General features: G+C 31.0%; 1 protein-coding gene across 2 annotated transcripts in view; it reads left to right on the top strand.

Annotated features, from left to right (window-relative positions):
* The window catches only part of LOC134724937 (guanylate cyclase 32E-like), a 112783-nt gene that overhangs the window by 49316 nt on the left and 37946 nt on the right, over positions 1-25521 (top strand). The window contains exons 1-3 of one of the 2 annotated variants that reach the window (XM_063588324.1): positions 1183-1309; positions 16902-17084; positions 18266-18386. Coding sequence is in view for 1 of the 2 variants with exons in the window: in XM_063588323.1 (XP_063444393.1) it covers positions 16902-17084; positions 18266-18386 (304 nt within the window). In the remaining variant the exon portion in view is untranslated. Of the gene's footprint in view, positions 1-1182; positions 1310-16901; positions 17085-18265; positions 18387-25521 lie in introns of those variants that run through there. The other variant, XM_063588323.1, reaches the window with a different exon arrangement.

Genomic DNA, 25521 nt, shown 5'->3' with positions numbered 1-25521 from the left:
TCTTGAACAGAAATAAATCCGGTCACAATCCTTGAGACCATATAGGAAACCTGTCTTTTTTAATAAAGGATACTTGACTAATATGAAAATAAATCTGTAATGTAGATGAACTTAGTTCAATTTGTTTAAGTAACTGACACTACTGTATCAATAGCCTATTAACAGTGAGTTGTAAGTTTGAACTCAGTACGCTTTGGTGCTTTCGACTCAATCTTAATTGACTGGGATTGTAAATTGTCCTATGGAAGTTTTTAACGATCTTGCAGCTATACAGCCCTTGCACGGTCTGTCCATTTTCCTATTTAACTTATATTTTCTCTTTGGGAACTCTAGCTTTCTACACCTATTAAAAATGACTTCCCAGAAAAGGCGCAATATTCTGAAAATGGCATTAAACACCAAGAAATCTAAGAAGCAAAATTAACCGTTGAGATACACATACGGTGTATACGATTTATACCGTTCTCTGTTCCTCATAAAAAATTAAATTAAAATTAAAAAACATTAATTATCTGATTTTGTTTTGCCCCAACAACACGACGACCTTCAACCGAAGAAGAAATCTTTTTACCTTTCTGATTTCCGCGAGATCAACTTAATTTTTTTATGACATTTGGATTGCTAAATTTAATGTTTTGTTGCTGGTATATGAACCCTTATTGTCCTTTTTCAATTGTTGCTGATGGCCATGATGTGGTCTATTGTAAACTTTTGATAGCACCCATGAGTATCCTTGTGAGATCGATTTTATCAATAGCTAAACTAATATTAAGCTTGTCTAAACTTGCATTGTTTACTGACCATATTTGATCTGTTAATGGTTCCCTTTAAAATGTGAACTAACAGAAATATAAAAGATACATGACAACATGCCATGCGATAATTATTTTTTATAATTATTGAAGAGTTTAGATTTTAGTATAATTCACATTTACGAAAACGTTTATGTAAATCTAAGTTGTTTTGTCACTGGTAAAGATCGAGTTGATCATGAAAATTATCATACTAGATCTTCTTACTTTCATAGTAAGAATTATTTTTACTGAATGACTATTTCTACTAAATGCAATTGACTTTACTTTGATAATATCCTCCCGTCTAATGCAAACATTAACTTTGATATAAGAACATCTTTGTACAATACATTTCGTTTCAGTGATTTAACAGGATTAGCTATTATAGAATACAGGAACCATTATAACTCTTTGGTTCGGAACAATAATTGGCTAAAAACCACTTGAGATATTCCAGCTACAGTTTACTGCTTATAAAGCCTTTAGAAAATAGACTGATTAGTAACAGTGCAAATGTGAGTAACCGCTTTATCTGGACGAAAATACTTTAAGGAATACATACAACTTTTTCTAAATTGATTTAAATGTTTTCTCACTCGGAAACGATTAATTAAATTTTTCTTGGTTTATGATATAAATTATCACAACGTATCGGTTTTTAATGATTAATTGGCTTTTGATGATCTTTGTCTGTTCTGAAGACTATATAAATAAGACAAATGTCTGCACAATCCAGTACGATTGTAACAAATGTTTTGATAACTCAGATTACTTCAACAAAGTAATTAACTTCCGGTTTCATGTGATAGAATGCTTATGGTGTTTGGACATCAAAATAAGTTACAAGGGGTCAGTATAACTACGAACCATTCCTGTAAAACTAATGTAGGCAGACGATTAAATCGTCGGAATGATTTATGAAGCAGTGGACTTTTATAGGCATTGTAAAAGAAAAATAACGATAACCTTGGGTCAGACATGACATACAAGCTTTTACATAAAGACACCGTTTGATAACACTCGGAAGATCGAATCATGAGGCACTCGCACTGCCATTACAAATATAGCCAACCGTATCTACTGTACACTAAAATAGACTAAGTTAATTTACAGGTTAAGAATTTCGTACACGAAAGTTTGACGTGGGGAAATTGCTTTACGTTTGTATTGAGACAATACAATCTGCCTATATATATTAGTGTTGCTGTTAATATGATCAGGAAAAAGTTTAGGTAAACCTTAGTTTGTAATTTTTAAGTTATTTTATGGCAAGCCGTTCTCGTCAAAACTATGTTTAAATCCGTTTTTGGAAAAAATACTCACTGAGATTTAAAAAAATAAAAAACACACACTGATAATTCAAAATTACACACTGAGATTTTAAAAAGACACACTGAGGTGAAATAAATTGCAAAACATACACTGAAAATTGTTAACTACACAATGAGATTTCAAAAATACACACTGAGATTAATATGCAAATTACTAATGAATATTCATTAGTTGAATAATTCAACACATTAATATCTTGATTTTAAGACTCTTAACATTATAATGAAAGGTGATTCCTTCAACCGACATAACGTAATAAATTTCAAGATTGAACATCGCTCATATTTAGAAGTTTGTTGCCTATAATTCAGATTATTACTACCAGTGTATCGGGATTTTTTTTTACTAAGATTTAATCATTAAGCATTAAATCAATTTAATAAATTAAGATTATCGTCTGCTAAACTAGAGTTATCTTTTCTTTAATTTTGAAGGACTTGAGCGTCTTTTGTTTATCTACATAATTTCGTAAGCGGTTTTCCCGCTTTTATTTGGTATAAAATTGCATGCTTTTCGTGATTTGTTCATTGCGTGATTTCAACTGAAGGAACACAAGGGATAGGCTGATTCAGACATAAGATAAGTTCATATGTTTTAGTGATAAATTGATATAGTTGTTGCAGTTGAATTTTCCGAAAGATTTTATTTCTGTAATTTATAAAGAATAATTCTATTTTATTTGAAAGTTGTTCTTGCAAAAATTTTGATTCTTAATTCAATGTATCGCTTACTTGGATAGCATTTATACTGATTAGACTATTATTTAATAGTTACATTTGTGCACACATATATTAATCATTGAATAGCATTAAATTTAAAATGCTTTAATACAGGTGATATATTTGTTTTGATTGTAATGTATGAGCGATATTCTTTAAACAGGTAATTACATGTTTGTAGTGTAAGCCGTTTTAACATTTACATGCCCGCTAATGTTTAATTTGTTACACGTACATCTTTTATAAGTTTTTTGATTTGCGGATAATTAAATAAGCTTGTTAATTTAACTTATCGTTTATATCGACGTTATATTTGGTTTGAAGGAACATTGCACTTGTTTTAATTGTGTTTTGTTACCAACTTCAGTTGTTTAATGCATTCAAATATATATTAATTTTATTTAAGACAACGTAGTGGGTTATATGTGGTATTTTATTTATCTAACTTGAATGAGAGAATAAGAAGTTGAATTTATATTTTGAAAGATGAATTGGCTTTCAAGACTTGATGTATGTAGCTAATCTGTTTTAATAATTATAATAGTTTATAACAATGCCAAGAGGTAGAGGCAGGCGTCGTCGGCATGCACGGTTAGACTTCGTCTTAGAATGGCTCCCAGGGAACAACTTCAACCACCATTTGGAATGAAAAAAGGCGTCCCAAAGTTGATCAAGATGCCCCTGTAGTAAGACGACGGAGGGTTGATGAACCTCGACTAGTTGCCTTGCAACCAGATGTAGAATTCAAGAGATTGAACCTGAATTAGCTGCCTTAGGTGAGGTTATTGATGTTTTTGATGAACCTCTATGTTGCCTGGTTTTAATGAGGTTGTTATATTGATAACTCAAAAGCTTAAGGAAAATTTTTTTGCATTGAATATATTGATTTGTCCCTAATGCATCAAAACAATTTCAACAGTCAAACAAAATGAAAACACCATTGAAATTAATGACGGTATGCTGGTTATACAAAACAAAGTTTAGAAAAACCATACTGTTAATTATGTTGAGGATTGGACTGATGGTTGTATTGCTTGTGTCCAGGTCCTTATTGAAAGGTATCCGGGAAAAGCAAGTGAACTTTTCTCATATATGTCAATCATAAGCGGTGCAGCGGCTGATCATCCTGTCGAAAAATGGTATTCTTATGACCAATAATTTCGTTTGAGTTGTATCAAGGGATCATACAGTCATCCATAGATTTTTATTTATTTTTTGTTGTTGCGTATTTTAACTAACAATACTCAAAAACAACAGCAGGCTAATGTTGGATATAAATGCTGTGATTTTAATTTTAAAGGTTTTTCCAATAAACGCATTTGCCCATACAGGCATGCATGTCTCAAATGTGGTTTTAATCATCCTGCTTTATGCTGTCGTTGCTTTATGGACTATGAATGTAATACTGGTCCATCTAGGTTTAAGAGAAATAACATTTCACGTTTTGTTAACAACTCTGCTAATAGACAAAACCAAAAAAGAGGTTTTAAGCAAAGATAATTTATAATTTTTCAGAACTACATCCAGACCAGTTTAATATTTGGGCCCTATGAACATCTCCGGTTAATGTAAATGAACTCTCTAAGCTTCTGGAACTATATCATGATAAGCAATGCGCTGTTGAACTTTTGAATGGATTTAAATATGGTTTTAAAATTCATTAGGTCTACACGTTCATGTGAATTGTGAATATAGAAATTTGTTGTCTGTTTTGAAAAACCATTTTGAAGCTCAAAAGAAGTGGAATAATGAGATATCATTAGGTCGAATGGCAGGCCCATTCAAACATAAACCTATTTCAAATCTTCGGTGCTCTCCTATTGGTTTAGTTCCTAAGAAAACTGGTGGACTTCGATTGATAACTTATTTGTCTTACTTTCAAATGAAAGTATCAATGATTTTATTGATACTCAGTTTATCAACGTCACTTATTCATCATTTGTCAATGCAGTCAAAATTGTAAAACAAATGGAGAATTCGGCTTTAATGGCAAATATGAATATTAAATCGGCATTTTCCTTTACTTAAATGTTATCCTGGTGATTTTGATTTACTAGGTATCTGAAACTAAATGGTCTTTACTATATCCAAAAAATAATGCCCATGGGATGTTCTATTAGTTGTGCTACATTTGAAAAATTTTCAACCTTTTGCATTGGTCAGTTAAAAATAAAACGCATTATGAAATTTGGATCATTATCTTGATGATTTTATATTTGTTGGAGAAGCTCATAAAGATGACTGTCTCTGTCTTGCGACTGCATTTTCAAAAGTTTGCTCAAACTTGGATGTTCCTATAGCAAAAGAAAAGTTACTCTGAAAGAAGTGCGTCTTTAACAGGTTCATTGGCTTTTTGTGCAAGGGCTCTTCCCTCCAGAAGGGCATTTATGAGGCATCTATTTGGCTCTTTTAAAAAATGTTAAAATATCTCATCATTTTATAAGATTGACCAAAGGAATACGAGATGATTTGCATATGTGGCAATATGTTTTAATGGCTAAACATATATCCAAGATTTGAATTGGGTTTAAAATGCTGATTTACATTTGTATACTGACAGTGCAGGTGGTCATTCACTGGTTTGTGCAGCTTATTTAAATGGACCATGGGCAATTTTACAATGGCCATAATTGGGGCAAAGTTTTATTAAGTGACATTACTTAATTGGAAATTATACCTATTGCTTTGGCCATCTTTTTATGGAAACAAAGGTTTATGAATAAGAATATAATTGTTCATTGTGATAATATGGCTGTTGTTACATTTTTAAATCAAAATCTTCAAAAAATGATAGGATTATTTTTTTTTTTTTTTTTTTTTGTTAAGAAAAATAGTTTTGTGGACATTATTATCTAATTTTTAATTTAAAGCGTTGCATATTTTTTCAAAAACAATTTTATTGCTGATGCTTTATCTCGTGGACAGATGAAGAAGTTCAGAGAAGTAACGCGCAATGCCGACCGGACGCCACAAACTATTCTACATGAGTTCTTAGATCTTTTGTTATAGAAGCTTCAAAATTGTTGAATTATTCAATTTCTCAAAGTACCAGAAATGTTTATAAAAATGCATTGCATTCGTTCAATATGTTCAGGATGGAATATTCTATTCCCCTTAGTTGGCCACCAAGTAACAGACAAATTATTGGTTACATTGGTTTTTTGTCACTAAATCATTATTCATCGTTACAATTAGATCATATATATCTGGAATAAGTTACAAATTGAAAATTCAAGGGAATGAAGATTTAACTAAATCTTTTATCATTCAGAAACTTTTGGGTGGTTGTAATAGACTTTACAATTCTTAAGATCTTCGGGCACCTTTGACCATTGATATTGATTAGATTAAATGTGGCTTTGAGGCACGTGTGCTCTTATTATGAAACAATATTGTTTCAAACAGCATTTAACTTCGCTTGCTGCATTTTTACGTGTGAGTGAATTTGCCATTACAACGAATGTTATGCAAGAGCATGTTTTACATAGGCGGGATGTTTATATTGACCATCTTAAATTAGCTGTTTATTAAAATATTTTATTTTATTTTTTTCAAAACTGATCAAAAAGGGAGATCCACTACTTTAGTTGTAAAATAAATAAAAATGAATCAAATGAGATTTGTCCTCTACAAAGTTTGAAAGCCTTTTTGCAAATAAGACCTGGATATGATGGTCCTCATTTTTGCCATATAAATGGGAAATCATTGTCAAGATTTCAGTTTCAGACTGTTTTAAACAAAGGGGGTTAGATCTTACTTACACAAAGTTGGGGGCAAGGCTATTAAACATACTGATTTTGATGATATCCACCCAACTCTTTTCGCTGATCATGGCGAATCTGTCATATATTGGCAGTGACATTTTTATTAATGCTATGCAGTCAGCATTAGAGTTGTTTATTAAGATCCAAACAGATTTTTATACCCAAATGAATTTTAACCTATTTAAAGTTGCAAGCCATCGTGCATGGACACATGAAGTCGTATGTCAGTTGAATAATTTATTTCATTTGTTAAACTAATGCATCAAGTTGAACAGCTCTGTTGAATATACAACAGTTTTGTTGTTAGTTGTAAATACAAAGTTTTAAAATCTTATTTTTGCTGTGCACGTTGTTTATATTTGTACTGTTGTATAGTGAAGTTGATTACTTCGTTAATCTTTTGTTAAGTAAAGTTGATAACTTAGTTGATGTTTTGTTTAGTAAAGTTTTTTACTTCGTTGATCTGTGGTATAGTATGGTTTATTACTTCGTTGTTTTTTTGTATAGTAAAGTTGATTACTTCGTTGTTTTGTTGTATAATAAAGTTGATTACTTCGTTGATTTGTTGTATAGTAAAGTTGATTACTTCGTTGATCTGTTGTATAATAAAGTTGATAACTTCGTTGATCTGTTGTATAGTTTAGTTGATATTCTTCATTGAACTATTGTATAGTATAGTTGATATTCTTCGTTGTTCTGTTGTATAGTAAAGTTGATTACTTCGTTGTTCTGTTGTATAGTAAAGTTGATTACTTCGTCGATCTGTTGTTTAGTAAAGTTGATTACTTTGTTGATATGTTGTATAGTAAAGTTGATTATTTCGTTGATCTGTTGTATAGTAAAGTTGATTACTTCGTTGATCTGTTGTATAGTAAAGTTGATTACTTCGTTGTTCTGTTGTATAGTAAAGTTGATTACTTCGTGGATCTGTTGTATAGTAAAGATGATTACTTCGTTGATCTGTTGTATAATAAAGTTGATTACTTCGTTGATCTGTTGTATAGTTTAGTTGATACTCTTCATTGGACTGTTGTATAGTATAGTTGATTACTTTGTTGATCTGTTGTATAGTTAAGTTGATTACTTCGTTGATCTGTTGTATAGTAAAGTTGATTACTTCGTTGATCTGTTGTATAGTAAAGTTGATTACTTCGTTGATCTGTTGTAAGTAAAGTTGATATTCGTTGTTGAACTGTTGTATAGTATAGTTGATATACTTCGTTGAACTGTTGTATAGTATAGTTGATATACTTCGTTGAACTGTTGTATAGTATAGTTGATATACTTCGTTTAACTGTTGTATAGTATAGTTGATATACTTCGTTGAACTGTTGTATAGTATAGTTGATATACTTCGTTGAACTAATGTCTAGTATAGTTGATATACTTCGACGAACTAATGTTTAGTTGTTAAACTCAGTTCAATTAATATGTTTGTTCAAAACCTAAATTTTTAATTTGTTTTGTGTGTTAAAGTTAATTTTTTGTCATGGATTGATAAATTTTGTTTGGCGATGCTTACAAACAAGTTTGCTAGCATTTGGCTGAATTTATTACAGTTGGCGTCTGGTAGCCCAGTTGCCATTTGGAGAAAACATATGATGGTTGCCCTTCTATGTTTTTATCTTGGACATTAATGATACATTGTCGATGAATGCAAATTCATAGGCCGGTTGATATATAGTTGAACTGTCCTAATAAATCCATGACAAAAAATTGCCAAAATTCAAACTTACTATTTGTTGTTTTTTATTATGATTATTATTTAGTTTGTCTTACAATTTATCTTCATTTGTATAACGAAGGTAATCTGGAGTCATTGGAAATATTACGAGTGATTTCAATGGATTTGGGTTATCTTTTATCTGGTATATCGAATTCCTGAATTTATATCTGATGGTTTCTTTCGAATATTTAATAATAAGATTTAATCATTAAGCATTAAATCAATTTAATAAATTAAGATTATCGTCTGCTAAACTAGAGTTATCTTTTCTTTAATTTTGAAGGACTTGAGCGTCTTTTGTTTATCTACATAATTTCGTAAGCGGTTTTCCCGCTTTTATTTGGTATAAAATTGCATGCTTTTCGTGATTTGTTCATTGCGTGATTTCAACTGAAGGAACACAAAACCCACCCTATCCCACCCTTGAGAATATTTTCTGCTCTCTGTTGTATATTTTCAGATATCGTTAAAGAAGCGTCATGGATTGGACAGAATATGATCTGAATGTATTGATTTACTGAATGGCTGAATTTATTACAGTTGGCGTCTGGTAGCCCAGTTGCCATTTGGAGAAAACATATGATGGTTGCCCTTCTATGTTTTTATCTTGGACATTAATGATACATTGTCGATGAATGCAAATTCATAGGCCGGTTGATATATAGTTGAACTGTCCTAATAAATCCATGACAAAAAATTGCCAAAATTCAAACTTACTATTTGTTGTTTTTTATTATGATTATTATTTAGTTTGTCTTACAATTTATCTTCATTTGTATAACGAAGGTAATCTGGAGTCATTGGAAATATTACGAGTGATTTCAATGGATTTGGGTTATCTTTTATCTGGTATATCGAATTCCTGAATTTATATCTGATGGTTTCTTTCGAATATTTAATAATTAAACCCATTTAAGCATGGGTCCCTTTTCAAAAGTCTTCTAACTGTTACCCTGATTTCTAAATTGAACTATTTCATATTTTTCATGTCAGGGTCTTTTATAGCCGTTGGGATATTTTCCCTAATTGATAAAGGCCGTACGGTTGCCTATAAAGGCTTACATGTACTTCATTTGCACTTTTATGGATCATTGTCTCGTTGTATATCATACTAAATCTACTTATTTTTAGATAAACAATGTGGTGCGGTTAGACATGTTTGTGAGCTCTCTACAATCCCAAATTACCTGGACAAAAGTGTCTAGTTTCTTCAGGAATCAATTTTTTACTTATTATGTGTGTTCGTAAAATTCATTCACCAATAAAATATGTCTGTAAATATTAGCAAATAGTTGCGTTAACACCAAATAACCAATCAACCAATATATTCATTCGCATCAATATAATTGTTCTTAAAATTTGCTTATTAATTTTAATTACGAAATTGTTAATCTTTACAGCTGAAGCATTCAATTCTGGTTTTGTACATTTCTCTTGACTTCGATGGTCTAGCTATATACAGTGTACGAAGCATGTCCATATTTCTGTGACATAAACATTCAAAAGGAAATAAATAGTATTTTGGTTCAATAGCTTGCAATTTTTCTCTTTTCTTATTTTAAAAGGAAATAATAAGATAACATTATATATAGAAAAAAAAATATTGTTAAGCTATTGTTCAAAACATTTTCTTGTAAAGTTTGGAGGGAAGACATTTTTGTCATCATAACCAAACTTTGACATTCAGATAACAAGTCAATTATAGACACTGATTGTATTTCCTTAAACATTCAGTCGGTGATTGTTAAGACTATTTTCATTTCATTTAATGTGCAAAGACTATTTTCATTTCATTTTATGTGCAAAGACTATTTTCATTTCATTTAATGTGCAAAGACTATTTTCATTTCATTTAATGTGCAAAGACTATTTTCATTTAATATTTAAATGAATTCTATAATTCGAATTGATCTTTTAAGACAATCCTTTTTACAAGGTTAAATTAAAGATTGAGATCACTTTCATGACACATGTGTCGAAATGCTTAAGCGAATTGTAATTAATCGCGATCAGTTTAATATAATGACAATCAAAACAAGTGTTGCATTAGATTAACATCTATGTTGTTGGGACAATTGTTTCAAACATAGAGTACTGTAGGTATCATATTGTCATTTTTGCTATGTGCAAGTAATCAAAATCTTTTAAAGGGTTTGTGATTGGTTTGAAATCTTAGAAATTGAAATTGATCTTAAACTCTTTCAATTTTTCAATAAGCACATGTACTTTTCCATACATATAACTGTTTTATATTGTATAATCCTGCAACAGACATATACAAATCCATACTAAACTTATATTTCCATTTTCTAGCGGAAATGCTTAGATTTTTAGAACTATTTCAGATGTCAATTAAGATATTGCTCATCAGTTCATAGCTTTATAGAAAATGTATGTCTATTTATATCGGAACGTCATCTTTTGTGTTAATAAATTTCATACACGGAATAAATCACAGCAGTTTTATAAATTGCTTACATGAACTTCAATTTATAAGTTTCCAATAATTACTTACGCAATATATTGTACAAGCGGATGAAAGTTGTAATTGAAATTTCCAAAAGGTGGCTTTTAGTAATTGGTTAAATTTTCACAGTACCTACTGGATACTGAACGGAAATGAAAAGATTTTTTTCAATTAATCATGCATTTGATATTAAGATTACATAAAAGCTATAGTTCTATTATGATCTTTTCAAACTGAGCATCAGAGGAAATGCAAGTGCAGTTGAATTTGTTTGGTATATCATTCGTTAACCCGTTAGTTGTAGAGTTCAGTCAATTGGGTCTCGTGCCTTAAGTCATTCATTTCAAAATGAGAAAAACAGGAAGAAAAATTCATAAAATAAATATTTAAATTGCACATATATATTGCATAAAAACAAGTTGGTTATAGCATATCGTATCTAATGCCATGATCAAGTTTTCCACGTTGTTCTTCAATTCGACCGATATAATAATGTTTCTATATGCCAAGTGTTACATAACAGATTCCATTCTCCATGGTTGTCTGTGTGGACACTGACATTTCAACAATAAAACGGCCGACAAACAATTATGCTTCCATGAAAAGAGATGCGTTATCCTTTATCGTGTATTTTTCCAAGTATCATTTAGAAAAGAGGACGTTTCGTTTGGATTAACATTACATTCAAAAATGTGTGTGTTTTATCGTTGCTGTTTTCCAATGTACTTTGTACAAATGTGTTCCCGTTCATATTGAATAACAAAACACTTTGGATTTTAGTATTTATTGTATCATAATTTTGAAGTAGCCAACGAATACATAATCCGGAGGTGTATACAGTGATTTTAATATGTGAGAAACCAATGTTTCTTTTCAAAGTTTTTGGAGGGTTCAAAACCACATCCATTCGTCCCGAGTGTATCACCAGCCCAATAATCAGCTCTTCGGTGTTGACATGAATATCAATAATATGGACATTTTGATAAATTTCCTGTTAGAAAACTTTGAATTTTCGATAAAACTAAGGATTTTCTCATCCCAGGAATAGATTACCATAGCCATATCTGGCACAACTTTTTGGAATTCTTGGTCATCAATGCTCTTCAACTTTGTACTTGTTTGGCTTTATAACTATTTTGATCTGAGCGTCACTGATGATCCTTATATAGACGAAACTCGCGTCTGGCGTATTAAATTATAATCCTGGTACCTTTGATAACTATTTACACCACTAGGTCGATGCCACTGCCGGTGGAAGTTTCGTCCCCAAAGGTATCACCAGTCCAGTAGACATCAGTTAGGTGTTGACATAAATATCAATTATATGTTCATTTTTATAAATTTCCTGTTAGAAAACTTTGAATTTTTCGATAAAACTAAGGATTTTCTCATCCCAGGAATAGATTACCTTAGCCGTATTTGGTAAAACTTTTTGAAAATTTTGGGTCATCAATGCTCCTCAACTTTGTTCTTGCTTGGCTTTATAGCTATTTTGATATTAGCGTCACTAACAAGTCTTATGAATACGAAACGCGCGTCTGGCGTATTTAATTATAATCCAGGGACTTTTGATAACTATTATAAATCAAATTCATTTAATTGCTTTTAAAATGGAAAAGTAAAGTGATCCATCAAAATTAAAATCAATTGTTAGCAACTTAATAACACTTGTCGTTCTTTTGCAGGTTTTATTCAGATTTTTGTAAGTTATCATTGTTATACTCGAGAAAATTAGCGTTCCCCCTTTAAACTATGTAAAAACATCAATTTGGGTGGAAGAATTTTTCAGCGCATTAAAATAAAAGGGATCAAGGGGAAAGAATATTTTTGTGTCAATATGCAACTATGAAATATTTCATATAATTTCATCTTGATTGAATTAATTGATCCTCTTTTGGAAGTACATGAACCAGTCATACAACAGATTAAATTTGCATAATTTAATGGGTTTGAAGTAAATTAAATAACAACCCATTCGTTTAGCTGAGTGGGATTTATAAATTCATAGCTACGTTATGTAAGAACGTTCAGCATCTCAGTTGTAAATGGCCGTCCGAAATGTCCGGGCTTCTATCCACACGATTTCATTTGTGGAACCTAACTACATGAAACCTTATAATCTTTTTATCAGAATATCGTACTAAATATGCGTGATGTATTGGCCATTGTGCGTTAATCAAACAACTACATGTATAGGAACATTAATCAACTGCATGTTGATTAGTCTTGAAAGTATATAATTTCAAAATAGATTTCTCAGCATATCACAAATAACTTTTGTTTTATTATCAACTTTCATATTTATTCTGTAAGGCGAGGCGTAACTGAAATGAAATATTTTTTTTATCTTTAATCAAGAGTCCATCATATAGTTTTGTTGCAATACTTTTAAGATATGTGTTTTAGATTTTGTGATGATTTGTTCACGCTTATAATTATGCATGACCCATAATATTTATTCATCTTTATCTTTTTAAATAAAAGTTTTTTCTCATCAATTGCCAGTGATTAAGTCTTCATTTTAACATCAGATAAATATGATCATTTTTATGTTTTTTTTATATTCAATGGGTCAATGAATGTTCTACTTATGATATTTTAAAGACGTCATAAATGCATATACCACCCACTTAGAAATACATAAACCTGAATTGATTGTATTGCTTCTAAAGATAGTTTATTATTCCAGTTGTTATATCAGTTCAAGAAAACCAACATAAATACTTACTTTTCTATAATTAAAGAGATGTCTCAGCGTTGATGATGAAGGTCGTGTCATATTCCTTCAGATGGCTAAAAATACTAGTATGTTTTGTCTGGTAAAATCATTACTATAGGTATCAAAGGCTATCATGCTTAGACAGAAGTCAATGCAACTTTATACCTATAGATATTAGCTCTCAACGGGGTTCTCAGCGATTTGTGTTTTAGTTTAACATTCGTGGGAATTTCTCAATACTTATAAACATTGAATATAACGTTCATAACATATGTAAAATAAAAAACAAAAGTATTTCTTAATATGATTTTCCTCTTGTCTTTTGGTTGAGATGCAACCTATTTGCTTTCTCAAGGCCTTGATCTTATGTCAATTGTGTATCAATGACAATCATTAATGCAATATCATACTACCCTTTTGTCATATCCACGATATTGGGTGGAAAACAAAAAGTCTATTTCCACAATTGTTATTTGACTATTTGAAGATTTGTTACAAGATAATGACGCTTTTGGATCATTTGATTACCATTTATACGGTATTCGCTATCTAATAGTGTTATTTCTGTTCTAAATTTAACAAGATAGATTACGTCATCCATAAGAAAAGATATGAATGATAATCATGGAAAGCTGCATTAAGTCTTGACTGATTTGGTTCTCAAAAGACAACATGTTGTATTTCCAGTATGAAATCTGAAAAAAAGACAACATGCTGTATTTTCCAGTATGAAATCTGAAAAAAGACAGCATGCTGAAATTTCCAGTATGAAATCTGAAAAAAACGAAGTGCAACCAACTCAAATTAGAATAGATTTTCAATTTTTGTATTTTCAGTAGCATTTTTTTATCAATTTATATTAGAAGGTTTAGCCAATCAAATCATATGATAAATGAAAATAAAAGTATTTCTGATTTTAGGCGAGATGATTAAAGTATTCACTCTATCGTCATCTTTGGTTTCAAAACGTTTGAACTGGAGTTTTACTTCACAAAAACGTATGCTGACATAAAGGATGCATTTAATAAAGTAAAGTAAAATTATGTAAATCATTTGATTTTAAAAGGAAATGAGAAATTTAAAAAGTTTTCAACCGAAGTTTTAAAAAGGCAAATACAATATATGTACTGTACTATGTAATTGCTTTTGTCCAATCGCAAACTGTATATGAATCCAATTTTTATTTCTTTTCGTTGGTTGTGAAAACTAAGTTATCATGCATCTTGTCTTTTTCAACAGTTGAAAGGTATTACCTGTCTCCATTATATATACAAAATATTAGTTTAAGACTAATTAGTATGTTTTTATTGAGTGCAAAAGACATTGGAGGAATACTTTCACGTGTACTTTTTTGTATCAGTGTGTTTACCACATTTGTTTTGTTGCTTCTATTGAATTAAATTCTGAATAATTTTTCTCACACATTCCTTTAGTTGTTACTTATAATGTTATTACCATTAAAACATCGTCTTTCCAGAGAACGACAGAAACATTTCGTTTTTTCTCTGACGTAAAATACATAATAAGAGTGCTATTTGTGTGGGTTTTTTTTGTACATGTTCTAATTTGCGTCATGGATAGATATACCATTAATTTGTGTTTTTATAATAAGTAAATGACTGTTCTCCAATATTTTTAAAGTGAAACAAGACTTTTGGTGATATGTTAACCTAAAATTCCACTTATTATAAATTAGTGCTAGAGGCCGCCATATTGATCTTTTAGCATAAGTTTTTTTTTCCGTCGTAAAGTTTGTGTTGCGACCCGATGTCATGAAATAATACACAAGCATACTTAATTTGCACCAATTACAGTTCTGAAAGGGTATAAATTGTGCCACTCATTTTTCTGATGGTAAAAATTGATGCATATAGTGTTTTTTTTAAATAGTTGCGCTGACGCAGTATTTGCGCAAATAAGTTGTGGTGCAAATGAATTCATTTTTGGCGCAAAAAAGATATCGCCTTAATGCACAATACCCGGTGATTTCTATTTTAAAATTCTAAGCTTTTTTTTGTTATTTATTTATTTTTCGATCATTGCGAATGTAGTCATTTTCTGCCAATTTCTTTTCAATAAAATGCTTGGGTCTTATTTCGGGAGCTTTATGTCCATAGAGGACTTAAAAAAAATAAGTAGCCAAATTTATGAATGATTTAATTTGTCTGCAACATTTGTTCACTAATCTTTGAACGGGGAATTTCATATACTATTAAGTATATCATAAGTCATGTCAGTATCGTTTTTGAAGCTCTGACTTCTACGCTGGTGATATCCCCGAGGACTAACCGTCAAACAGCGGCGGTATAAATTTCGTGCGTTGTTAGCTATAAAAGTAAAAGCATACAAACTCTCATCCTGTTCATAGCTCCTTAAGTTGTTAAGTTTATGTTTTCCCGACGATGGTAAATCAAGATAAGCGCCTAGCTTGTTTCTTTTCGTTGGCTTTTCTTCTTGTATTTTATGTTGTGGTTTCTATAAGGAAGTTACGTTGTGACTTTTCTATTACACAGTTCATTGGGGAGATTATTAGTTTTTATTTGACATAATATAAGTGACGGTTCTTTATTGTAATAGTAGACCATATGTCAATGACATTGCTCTATTGTAAATCGATAATCGTTTATGACAAGATAAACTACAACATAGATACGAAATAACATCATACCATCATGTAGCAACGGAAACACTGTGACATTATTGTAAAAACAATTGAGTTACACAAGAATCAGGCGCTTTGGAAATGACAAATATTTCCTCTTGAATATAAAAAGACAGTCAAATTTTTTTCTCTAGTTTCAATTTTCAAGTAAGGGTTATGTCGACAATACCGGTGTGTTTATTTGCAATTATCGACACGCTTATCGTCTAGTTGCCGCTGTCTCAATAGTGGTATGAATCATATTATACATTTGAACTGTCAATTTCCTTTTGATAAAATAATGTAATTGTGTTGAAGCTTAGATTGCAGCTACCTAGGGACAAAGTTAACCTTAAATAGGATTTGCTGCTCTGGTTCTTTCTGCGCTCTCCAACATTGTTTAATTTATTTACTTTCAAAACTTGTGGCGTCTATCGTAACTTATAAAGTTTATCTCACAATGTCGTGTTGTGAGTACAGAAACATAACACAATTGTTATGGTTAGTGCTGGCTTCATTGCATTTTGTTTCTTTAAACTGACAAAAATTGTTTGGTTGACTTTCTTGACTTTCAGTTGTTTTAAGATTTGTTTTGAAAACAATTTCAATTTCACTGACAGGGATAATCGTCAAATTTGCTGTCATAGATATTTTTTATTATCTCTTAAAATCTTTTACCTGAAAATCCATACTCCTTTGTTATTTGCGATTTTCTGATCTTTAGATATATTTTTTTCAGTATTGTTCAGAGTCTGATGTGAGCAATAAGATCCAGTATCCAACATTTGGGAGGACAAAACCAACAGATTCTCAGATCTCACAAAGTGTTGTGTCAATTCTGAAAACTTTCAACTGGAAAAAGATAACTTTCATACATTCCAACGATAAAGAATATAAACACACAGCAGAAACAATTTACCAGGTATACATTATTTATAAAATTATTTCATTGTGAAGACATACTGCAAAGGAATTGTTTATTACACTGCTTTTCCATGAAATTTAAGGACGAGCGAGCGAAAAAGTATTTGATTGTTATTTTATCTGATATAACAAATGCGTGATCACATGACCAGTATATGAGGGTAAACGATAGATTACACTTTTGTTCCCCTGGTCCAAAGAGAAAATGTTATATTCTGCCATCACCTTGCGTTCGTCGACCATCGTTGTTTGTCGTCTATTAATTTTTTCCAAATTTGACTCCTCTGAAACTGCTACACATAGGAGATATTGCACCTCAATGACGTTATACTCAACTCTGTGCGATTTTGAAGAAAGAGAAGGCTGTGAAAGGCAGAAAGTTTCAGAATGACATTATTATTATCTTTAAAAAAGGTGAAACAGACGAAATTGACAGTCGACTAGGGTTAAGTATAGGAGTTATTACTTATGATTTTTAACCATTTTCGCATCAAACAACACATGATTTAGATTGTCTAAAGTAGAATGACCTTCATGAGTTGTAATCATCGTGATGTTGACAGATATGCTCTTTGGTTTATCTTTTCATGTTCTATCTATTCATTCGTAAATTTTGCATACAAAGAACACGTTTTCCGAGCATGCGATGAAAATTTAATATTGGGAGAGTTTTTATGAGCAATCTCGTATACGGTACACTTTAATTCATATAATGTGTAATTGAACCCCTTTAAAACATATCAACTGAGTCAATGAACATCATTTTGGTAAGGCAGGTCATTTGAATGAATAAAAAGCAATAGCGATATAAAGAATATGAACGATTATTCGTGGTTGATTTTTATTACAATAGAATTACTATTATCGTTTTAAATATTTTATCCTAATCAGTATAGTAAAGTGAAGCTAGTTTCTACCTTTTACACCGATTCTGTCAATTTTTAGGTTTTGTCAATGTAGCCGTTTGTCAGTTTTTAAAACGTCTCAATCATTCTCAATCATTTGCATATTTCTATCCTCTTCCAATAAACTGACCAACATGAAATGTGCCTAAGTGTAGAAACTGTTAAATTCCACCAACACTTTAACAGTCCTTTTCTTTTGAATTTTATAATGAATGCATGTTTCTACATCATATTTAACAGCATCTATATATATCATAATCGTTCATTTTTGTAGCTGTTGTTACAACACAATCTTACAGTTAGCTTTCGAAAAGTTTATGCTGGGCCTTATTTCCATGGACATACTGAAAATCCCTTCATACGGATCGTTTCTGAAACTTACATTGACACAAGAAGTAAGTACTTGGTTTTTTTTCAAAAATGCATATTTTAACTCATACAGTGTTTTGAATGTAGGACCAAGATTCAATCTTAAGAAAATGTGACATGTCTGTCTTTTTGTGAATGTCTGTGAGTTGTTTGGCCGCTATTTCACTGACGTTCATTTTATTCTCACTATCATTTCTTTGTAGTTTAACCGTCGATTTCTTTCTGGATATAACCAGGAACTTTTGTTGGCGAAAAGGTTAACATAGCGTATGTCCGTCTTTTAAAAATACAGTGGTAGCTCTAGAACGATCGCATCTATTTCGATTGAAAATATCATTGTACGATTGTATAATTTATATGTCTGTTTCAACTCTAATTTCTTTATTTAAAACAACTCTCCACCAAAATAGAATTGGACACTAATGTTGTCTGACATTCTCACATTTGTTAAATAACTTTTCTTAACAGATGCCATTTCTGTCTCCGTTTGGGTGACAATTGCACATTATTAGTCAATTTCAAATCAGTATTCTCTTTCGGAATTATAGAGACTATTAAATGATTGTGCATTAGTTTGGTATCAAGCTATACAGTTCTTAGTGAAGAAATGTTTCAACTTTGTCGTTATTTAAAGAAAAAGGACTGGTAGATAACTCGTTTATTAAACCATTATTACAAGAAAAAAGGAATAAGAATTAACATTATAATAAATCTATAATACTAAAATTACGATGTCCAATTTGTCAGCCGTCATCACGTGAAAACGACGAATCAAAGAATTCAACTTTATATACAACTTATATAGTACAAAGGTGTAGATTAAAAATTACACCACTCCAGACCCTTTTGTTTTCCACGTAATTGATATTGACAATAATTAAGAAGTTGCGGGTCGAGTCCGATACCAATACCAATACTATAATCACCTGTTACTTTTTCCTTATCTGTACGTTCCGCATCTGACAGGGGCACCACCAAACAGTGTATGCAGGATTAATATGCTATATACACGGGTCATAATCACAGGGTTGACACTACTAAATTGTCAAATTGTTACCTATTATAGTATTTTAATCAGTAAGACTTTATAAGATAACAATACGAATACTAAAAATTTGGACTAAAAATAAGGCGTACAGTTTTCAATTTGTTAGCGGGCATGAGTGACGTAAAACAACGAGCCAAAGAATTCAATTGAATTCAAAACTAATATAGGATAATGCTGTTGATTAAAAAATAATCCATTCCAGGACCTTTTGTTTTCCAAATAATTAGTATTTATCATGACCAATAATTGATAAGTTCCAGTTCGACGGGTTCAAACAGAAAGATTTGAAAGCAGAGAAAACTGTGTATCTTATAATCGGCATGATTTTATCAGATGACAATACTAATACCATAGTAAGGCTTGCGCATAGTTATAGACTTTAAATCAGTCACGGACCCGCGATGTCACGGGTGTGTTCTAGTACTAATTAAAAAATGCAGTCAATGTTTAGATGTCGGCTTATCAGCGCTTCTCTTTAGAAACCATATAAGTGAGGGACAAATATTTTTACAGGTGCAACATGCCGTAACATACATTTTTCGTAAGGATGCATTGACATTTTAAGGAATTTTTCTGCCCTCTAATGTTAAGAATGAGCTGTATTGTGGTTTAAAATCATTAACCATATATTGAAGAGACTCCCTCTTTTTAAGTTGATGTCCTTGCTGAAATAGGAAATAGCAAATTATCACCCTTATTTCAAGCAAAAATATATATTGAAATACATTTTATGGAATAAGCGTACAGATTGATATTTAAACTGACTTTGATTTAAGAGGGAGTGGCTAATTATCAGAAAGAAGTTCCTGATGCATTATATTTTCGGATTTAATGTTGTATAAACTTTCTTCTAACACCAAACATGCTACTTTTCTTCTCTAGGTGAAGCCTTCAATTTTTGTCTAAGAACAATTTTTTTTCAATTAACTTTAGTTCTTAAAAAATGTAAATGGTTATCGGGAAACCTTAAAAACAAGCTCAGAAAAAAAGTAAAATATATTATTTCTTCAAATAAGATGCAAGACAATATTTATACTTAACGTTTTCTACAAGATAACAAAGCTCGTTATCGAAATCAACATTATTTTTAATCAGTTGTCCACTTCTTCAATAATAAAGTGCATTTCTCTTTGATGTTGATTTAGCAGTGTCCTAAAACTATGATAACCTCATATCATAATATATAAATAACGCATAGCTAAGAGGGTGATAGAGTAGATTGTTACCCCTAGAAAAAAAATATCAATCGCGGCGAAGCCAAGGTTGGCAATGCGTACTTGCGGCGTACCAATTTGCTATATCACCCTCTCAACTATGTGTTATTTAATTTATTATTACTGAAGTTCCTATCGCTATTGCCTTTTACAGTTGAATTTATTTTTTTTTAAATTTCCATGACGTCACGTATATAATAGAGTTACGGATAATAGAAAAATCAACAGAAGTGACGAAAGCAAGACGTTTTTAATTTTTATTTTGACATTCTGTCAAATAATAAAATCATAGACAAAAGAAGAACTTTAGTATTGATTTTATTACTCGCTCGATGTACATTCAATTCTTGCACTTTAAATTATCGATTTTTAATTTGTCTGTACAAGAGGATGACATTCCAAAAAAATGTCTCCCGCTCAGCCATGGGATAAAGTAAATTATCTTCCTCGTATTAACCAATCAAAATATGGCATTTTAAAGGGAAATAAAATTAATAACATTGTTTCAACATCAACGTTCGTCAATCTGTGTCCAATGGAACAGTTGATTGGATACATTTGAACTAAATATAAATGATAGATTGACATGCTTTTAAAAAAAGGACGTATTATTATGCAGCAGCACATGCCGAGTAATAAACGCCTCACCTATATGCTTATTGTTATGTGTTATAAAACTGGTCTTTAGAAGAAAAAAAATGATAAATTGTCACACAGCTTTTTGTTTATATAAAGTTTAGCGGGTGGTGATGCTTGAGCAGTGTGAGCACTACCAAAGAGGAAATTCTGGATAATCAAATGTCTGTTCTATGTTTCTTTGGAATTTCAATCAAAGATAAAGAACTAGATCTTCTATCACTGTATTGGATACCTAAACTACATAAGTGTCCTTACACACAACAGTATATTGCTGGGTCTTCCAAGTGCTCCACGAAACGTCTTTCTAGATTATTAACATCTATGTTATCAGCAACCAAAGCCGGTATTGAAAGTTATTGTGCAACTGCCTATTCTAGAGGTGGCGTGAATCAGATGTGAATACTGCAAAAAAATCAAAAGATTTTTTAACTTTACCTTGCGCTATAACGATGATGTTCTCTTACTAAATAATTAAAATTTAGTGACTATGTTGAACGAATCTATCCCATCGGACTAGATATAAAGGATACAACAGATCGGTTAAGTCGTCCTCATATCTTGACCTACATCAAGAAATTGACAATACGGGTCGGTTGAAAAAAAATCTTTTGCGACAAAAGAGATGATTTCAGCTTTTAATTTCTAAGTTTCAACATTCCAGCAGCACCTGCATACGGAGTATATATATCCAAATTGATACGATATTCCCGTGCTTGTATTTTCTATCATGATTTTCGTAATAGAGGGTTGCTGCTCACAAGGGAGTTATAAAACAAAGAGTTCCAAATGGTTAAGATGAAACCATCATTTCGTAAATTTTACGGACGCCATGACGAGTTGGTTGACCGTTATGGAATTACCGTTTCACAGATGATATCGGATATGTTCCGTACTTAGTAATTACAATCCCTTTCCCCTTTCATGAATGTGACCTACCAAATTAGACAATTTACCGGATTTGTTATAACATGAGCAACACGAAGGGTGCCACATGTGGAGCAGGATCTGCTTATCCTTCCGGAGAACCTAAGAACACCCCTGGTTTTTAATGAGGTTCGTGTGTCTTTTTCTCTACGTGGTGTTGCTTATTCTCAATGATGTGTCAAATGTACTATTGTTTGTCTTTTTGTCTTTTTCATTTTTAGCCATGGCGTTGTCAGTTTATTTTTCGATTAATGGGTTTGACTCTCCCTCTGGTATCTTTCGCACCGCTTTTACATTGTCACAGTTATTTATCTGATAGAGAGCAAGCTATTTCTACTCAATCAACCACCGCTATCGCAAGTAAATAAATTATGGTCCTATATCATAAAGTCATTAGAATTGATGACAATGGACACTGAACTATTTACTGTAATTAAAGTATTGTGCATATGTGTATATTTGAATTTTAGTTATATTGTCTACTCATTTTGTATTTGTCACAAGCTTATTGTTAAGAGTTTATCTGACAATAAATACTATTACATCGACGTTTTTTTTAATGCAAAAATTGCGATACGGTTATTATAGCAATAATTTAAACACCGATTTTTGATTATTTTTATATAGATTGCCTAGAACTTTTCATAATATCGCAAAAATTCAAATCGCATTTTAGTTCAAAATAACAAATTCCCAGTAATTTACAACATTTGGACTTACATTACATTGTTATAGAACAACACAAGGCTATTACTTTACTTTAGTGACTCTGTCATTCTATTCAAAATAACATTGATTTAGAAAAAGTGGTTTGCGACTGATTAGAAAAAGTTTAGACAGACAATTATGTAATTGTTGTTCTTGCAAATATCACAAGCATTTAACTGATCACAAAACCGTATGCGTTATATTGCAATGATGTTGAAGTAAAGGCATACTGCTAAATCACTTATGTATCTGTCACGGGAAGAAATGCCGTGACCAAGAAATGCTTTATAATATTGTTTGTAGACATGATTCATGATTTTTTACAATGTGCAAGTAATAAGGTTTTAATAATGTGCACACAACAACAAAGCGGACTTCCATTTTAATAATCTAATGTTTTTTAAGGGAAAATATGGCTTTACACATGCATGACTCAATGCCAACCATGAATTATACCGAAGGTAAATGTAAGATCGAAAGAATTTTAATGTTATAAAGTTGCTCGTTTAGTTTTAAATCCTTTTAGGCCTAGTCTTTATATCATTGTTCCTTAGCGATGCAATTGTCACAAGGTATAAAATGATGATGTGAGCAATTGTCATTGCTATTGTTTTGGTTTTTTTTTAGTTTTTTTTAATATAATGAAATAAAATGATTGTTCTTATATCTAAATGTTATAGCTTTAAAACTATAAGATCAGTACCCTTAGTACAATTCAACTTGAATCTTTGATTAGATTTTTTATTATCTTATTTTAAATTAAAAAAAAAAGAAAATGAATTAATATAATTTGGTCAATTTCATAAATCTCTATCATCGTTAAAACATTGGTGGCCGTTTTTATATATGTTTTTGATTATTCTTGAGTGATAAAAGAGGGTTTAAATAAACATTCCTCGGAAAACATAAAAACAAATTCAAAACAAACTCAAATATTTACTTGAAAAAAACTTAAATGTTGTAAAGCAATATTGAAGACCTCCCATGTTAGACTTGTTTCAGCAATAAAAGAACTTCAATTCTGTTGTTATATCTTGATCAAGATAAACTAATTCTTCGAGTTGTGTGTATAGTATAAGTTTAATACTATATCAAAAAATAAAATATTATCAAAGTCATTTGAAGAATTAACTCAAAAACTTAAAATTACAGAAAAATTGAATACATGCTTTTGAAATATTCACAATCAAATCTCGTATGAAAGCTGTAAGCTTGACTGTAATAAACTAATTATACTCTGACAAGTTATGCAATTGAGCATTTATTGGTTTGGTTTCTCTACTTCTTTTTTAACTTCATATTGTGTACTTCCATTAATCGATATCATATGGGAACGGTTCAGCATTAAGTTTATTTGCATTTCCGCAGGCCGGAATATCGTCTGTGGTTCTCCCTATCTTCTCATTCCAATTAATGTGGTGTGTAGTTATCTGGTAATTGATTGACTTTGTGCAATTGAATAGCTGTTTATCAAACTACCCGTGACGATTTGTCAGAAGTCACACGTCTATACTATGGTTCACCATATTTTTATGTTTTAATGTCATTAATGTTTAGTCCTGTACTGATATCATTTTTTACAAGAACATTCACAGGGAACCTCTGTTAGGTGAAACGAAAATATACGATGACAGTATTCTAGCATCTTGACAACCAAATAATCTGATTACTCAATACGATTTTTGATTACCAGAACAGGTATCGTTAAAACTATAACACAAAATACGGGCTTGAAGAACTAAACTTTTCTATATATTTGCATATGAATCTGGAAGAGTTTATCCAAAGACGGCAATACATCAAATGGACTATTTTTTCTAAAAAAGCTTAATATTATAACAATTATGCAATATCATTTTAGCTACAAGGTAAATGGATTATGCTTTTTTTTTGTGGATTTGTCATAGTTTTATAGCAAGTTAAACCTCTCACTTGTATGACAGTCGAATAAAATTCCAATATATAACAGATTCATCTGTTTAGGCTCTTATACATCTTTTGCTTTTTGATATTCGGCTTTGACCGTTCCTGGAGGAGGTTAATCCAGAAATGCTCTTTAGACGCATGAAATGTTTAACAATTTGTTTTCCTTTTTTAAAACTATTTTGGTTTATGAGAAAAATTAAAGTGACACCACTGTTTTTGTATTAAAACATTCATCATTCTTCTTTTATATTTCAAGCTAAATATTAATGACTTCCCCCTTTTCATCAACTCTTGTAATAGTATACCATATATTTTTAACATTCTTTACTATTGCCGTTTTTGTGTTAGTTCCAACGTGAAACGTTAAACATATTCATTAATTTCAAATGAATGGAATCACAGAGATCATTAACCAAAGAAAACAAAGACATATGACGGATTTCTGCCGTTATAAATTTCATACTCTAATCAAATATGACATTCATTGACTGATTTTATTAGCCCGGGAATACTTTTTGTTCTCATAAACATTGTTACTATCATCTTATATAAATTCTCAAGAAGCTGTCTGAATTGTAAAAAACCCTCATTGATGCGACTGACATATTATTTCTTCATTGAAAGTGACGTTATGTATTGTTATTTTGTCGATAAATCAAGAAAATTACTTAATAAATCTTCCTAGGGTTAGTTCTGTCCAAT

This window comes from Mytilus trossulus, chromosome 7, assembly GCF_036588685.1.
Source record: "Mytilus trossulus isolate FHL-02 chromosome 7, PNRI_Mtr1.1.1.hap1, whole genome shotgun sequence".
NCBI lineage: Eukaryota > Metazoa > Mollusca > Bivalvia > Mytilida > Mytilidae > Mytilus > Mytilus trossulus.
This window is presented reverse-complemented; position numbering and strand designations above follow the sequence as displayed.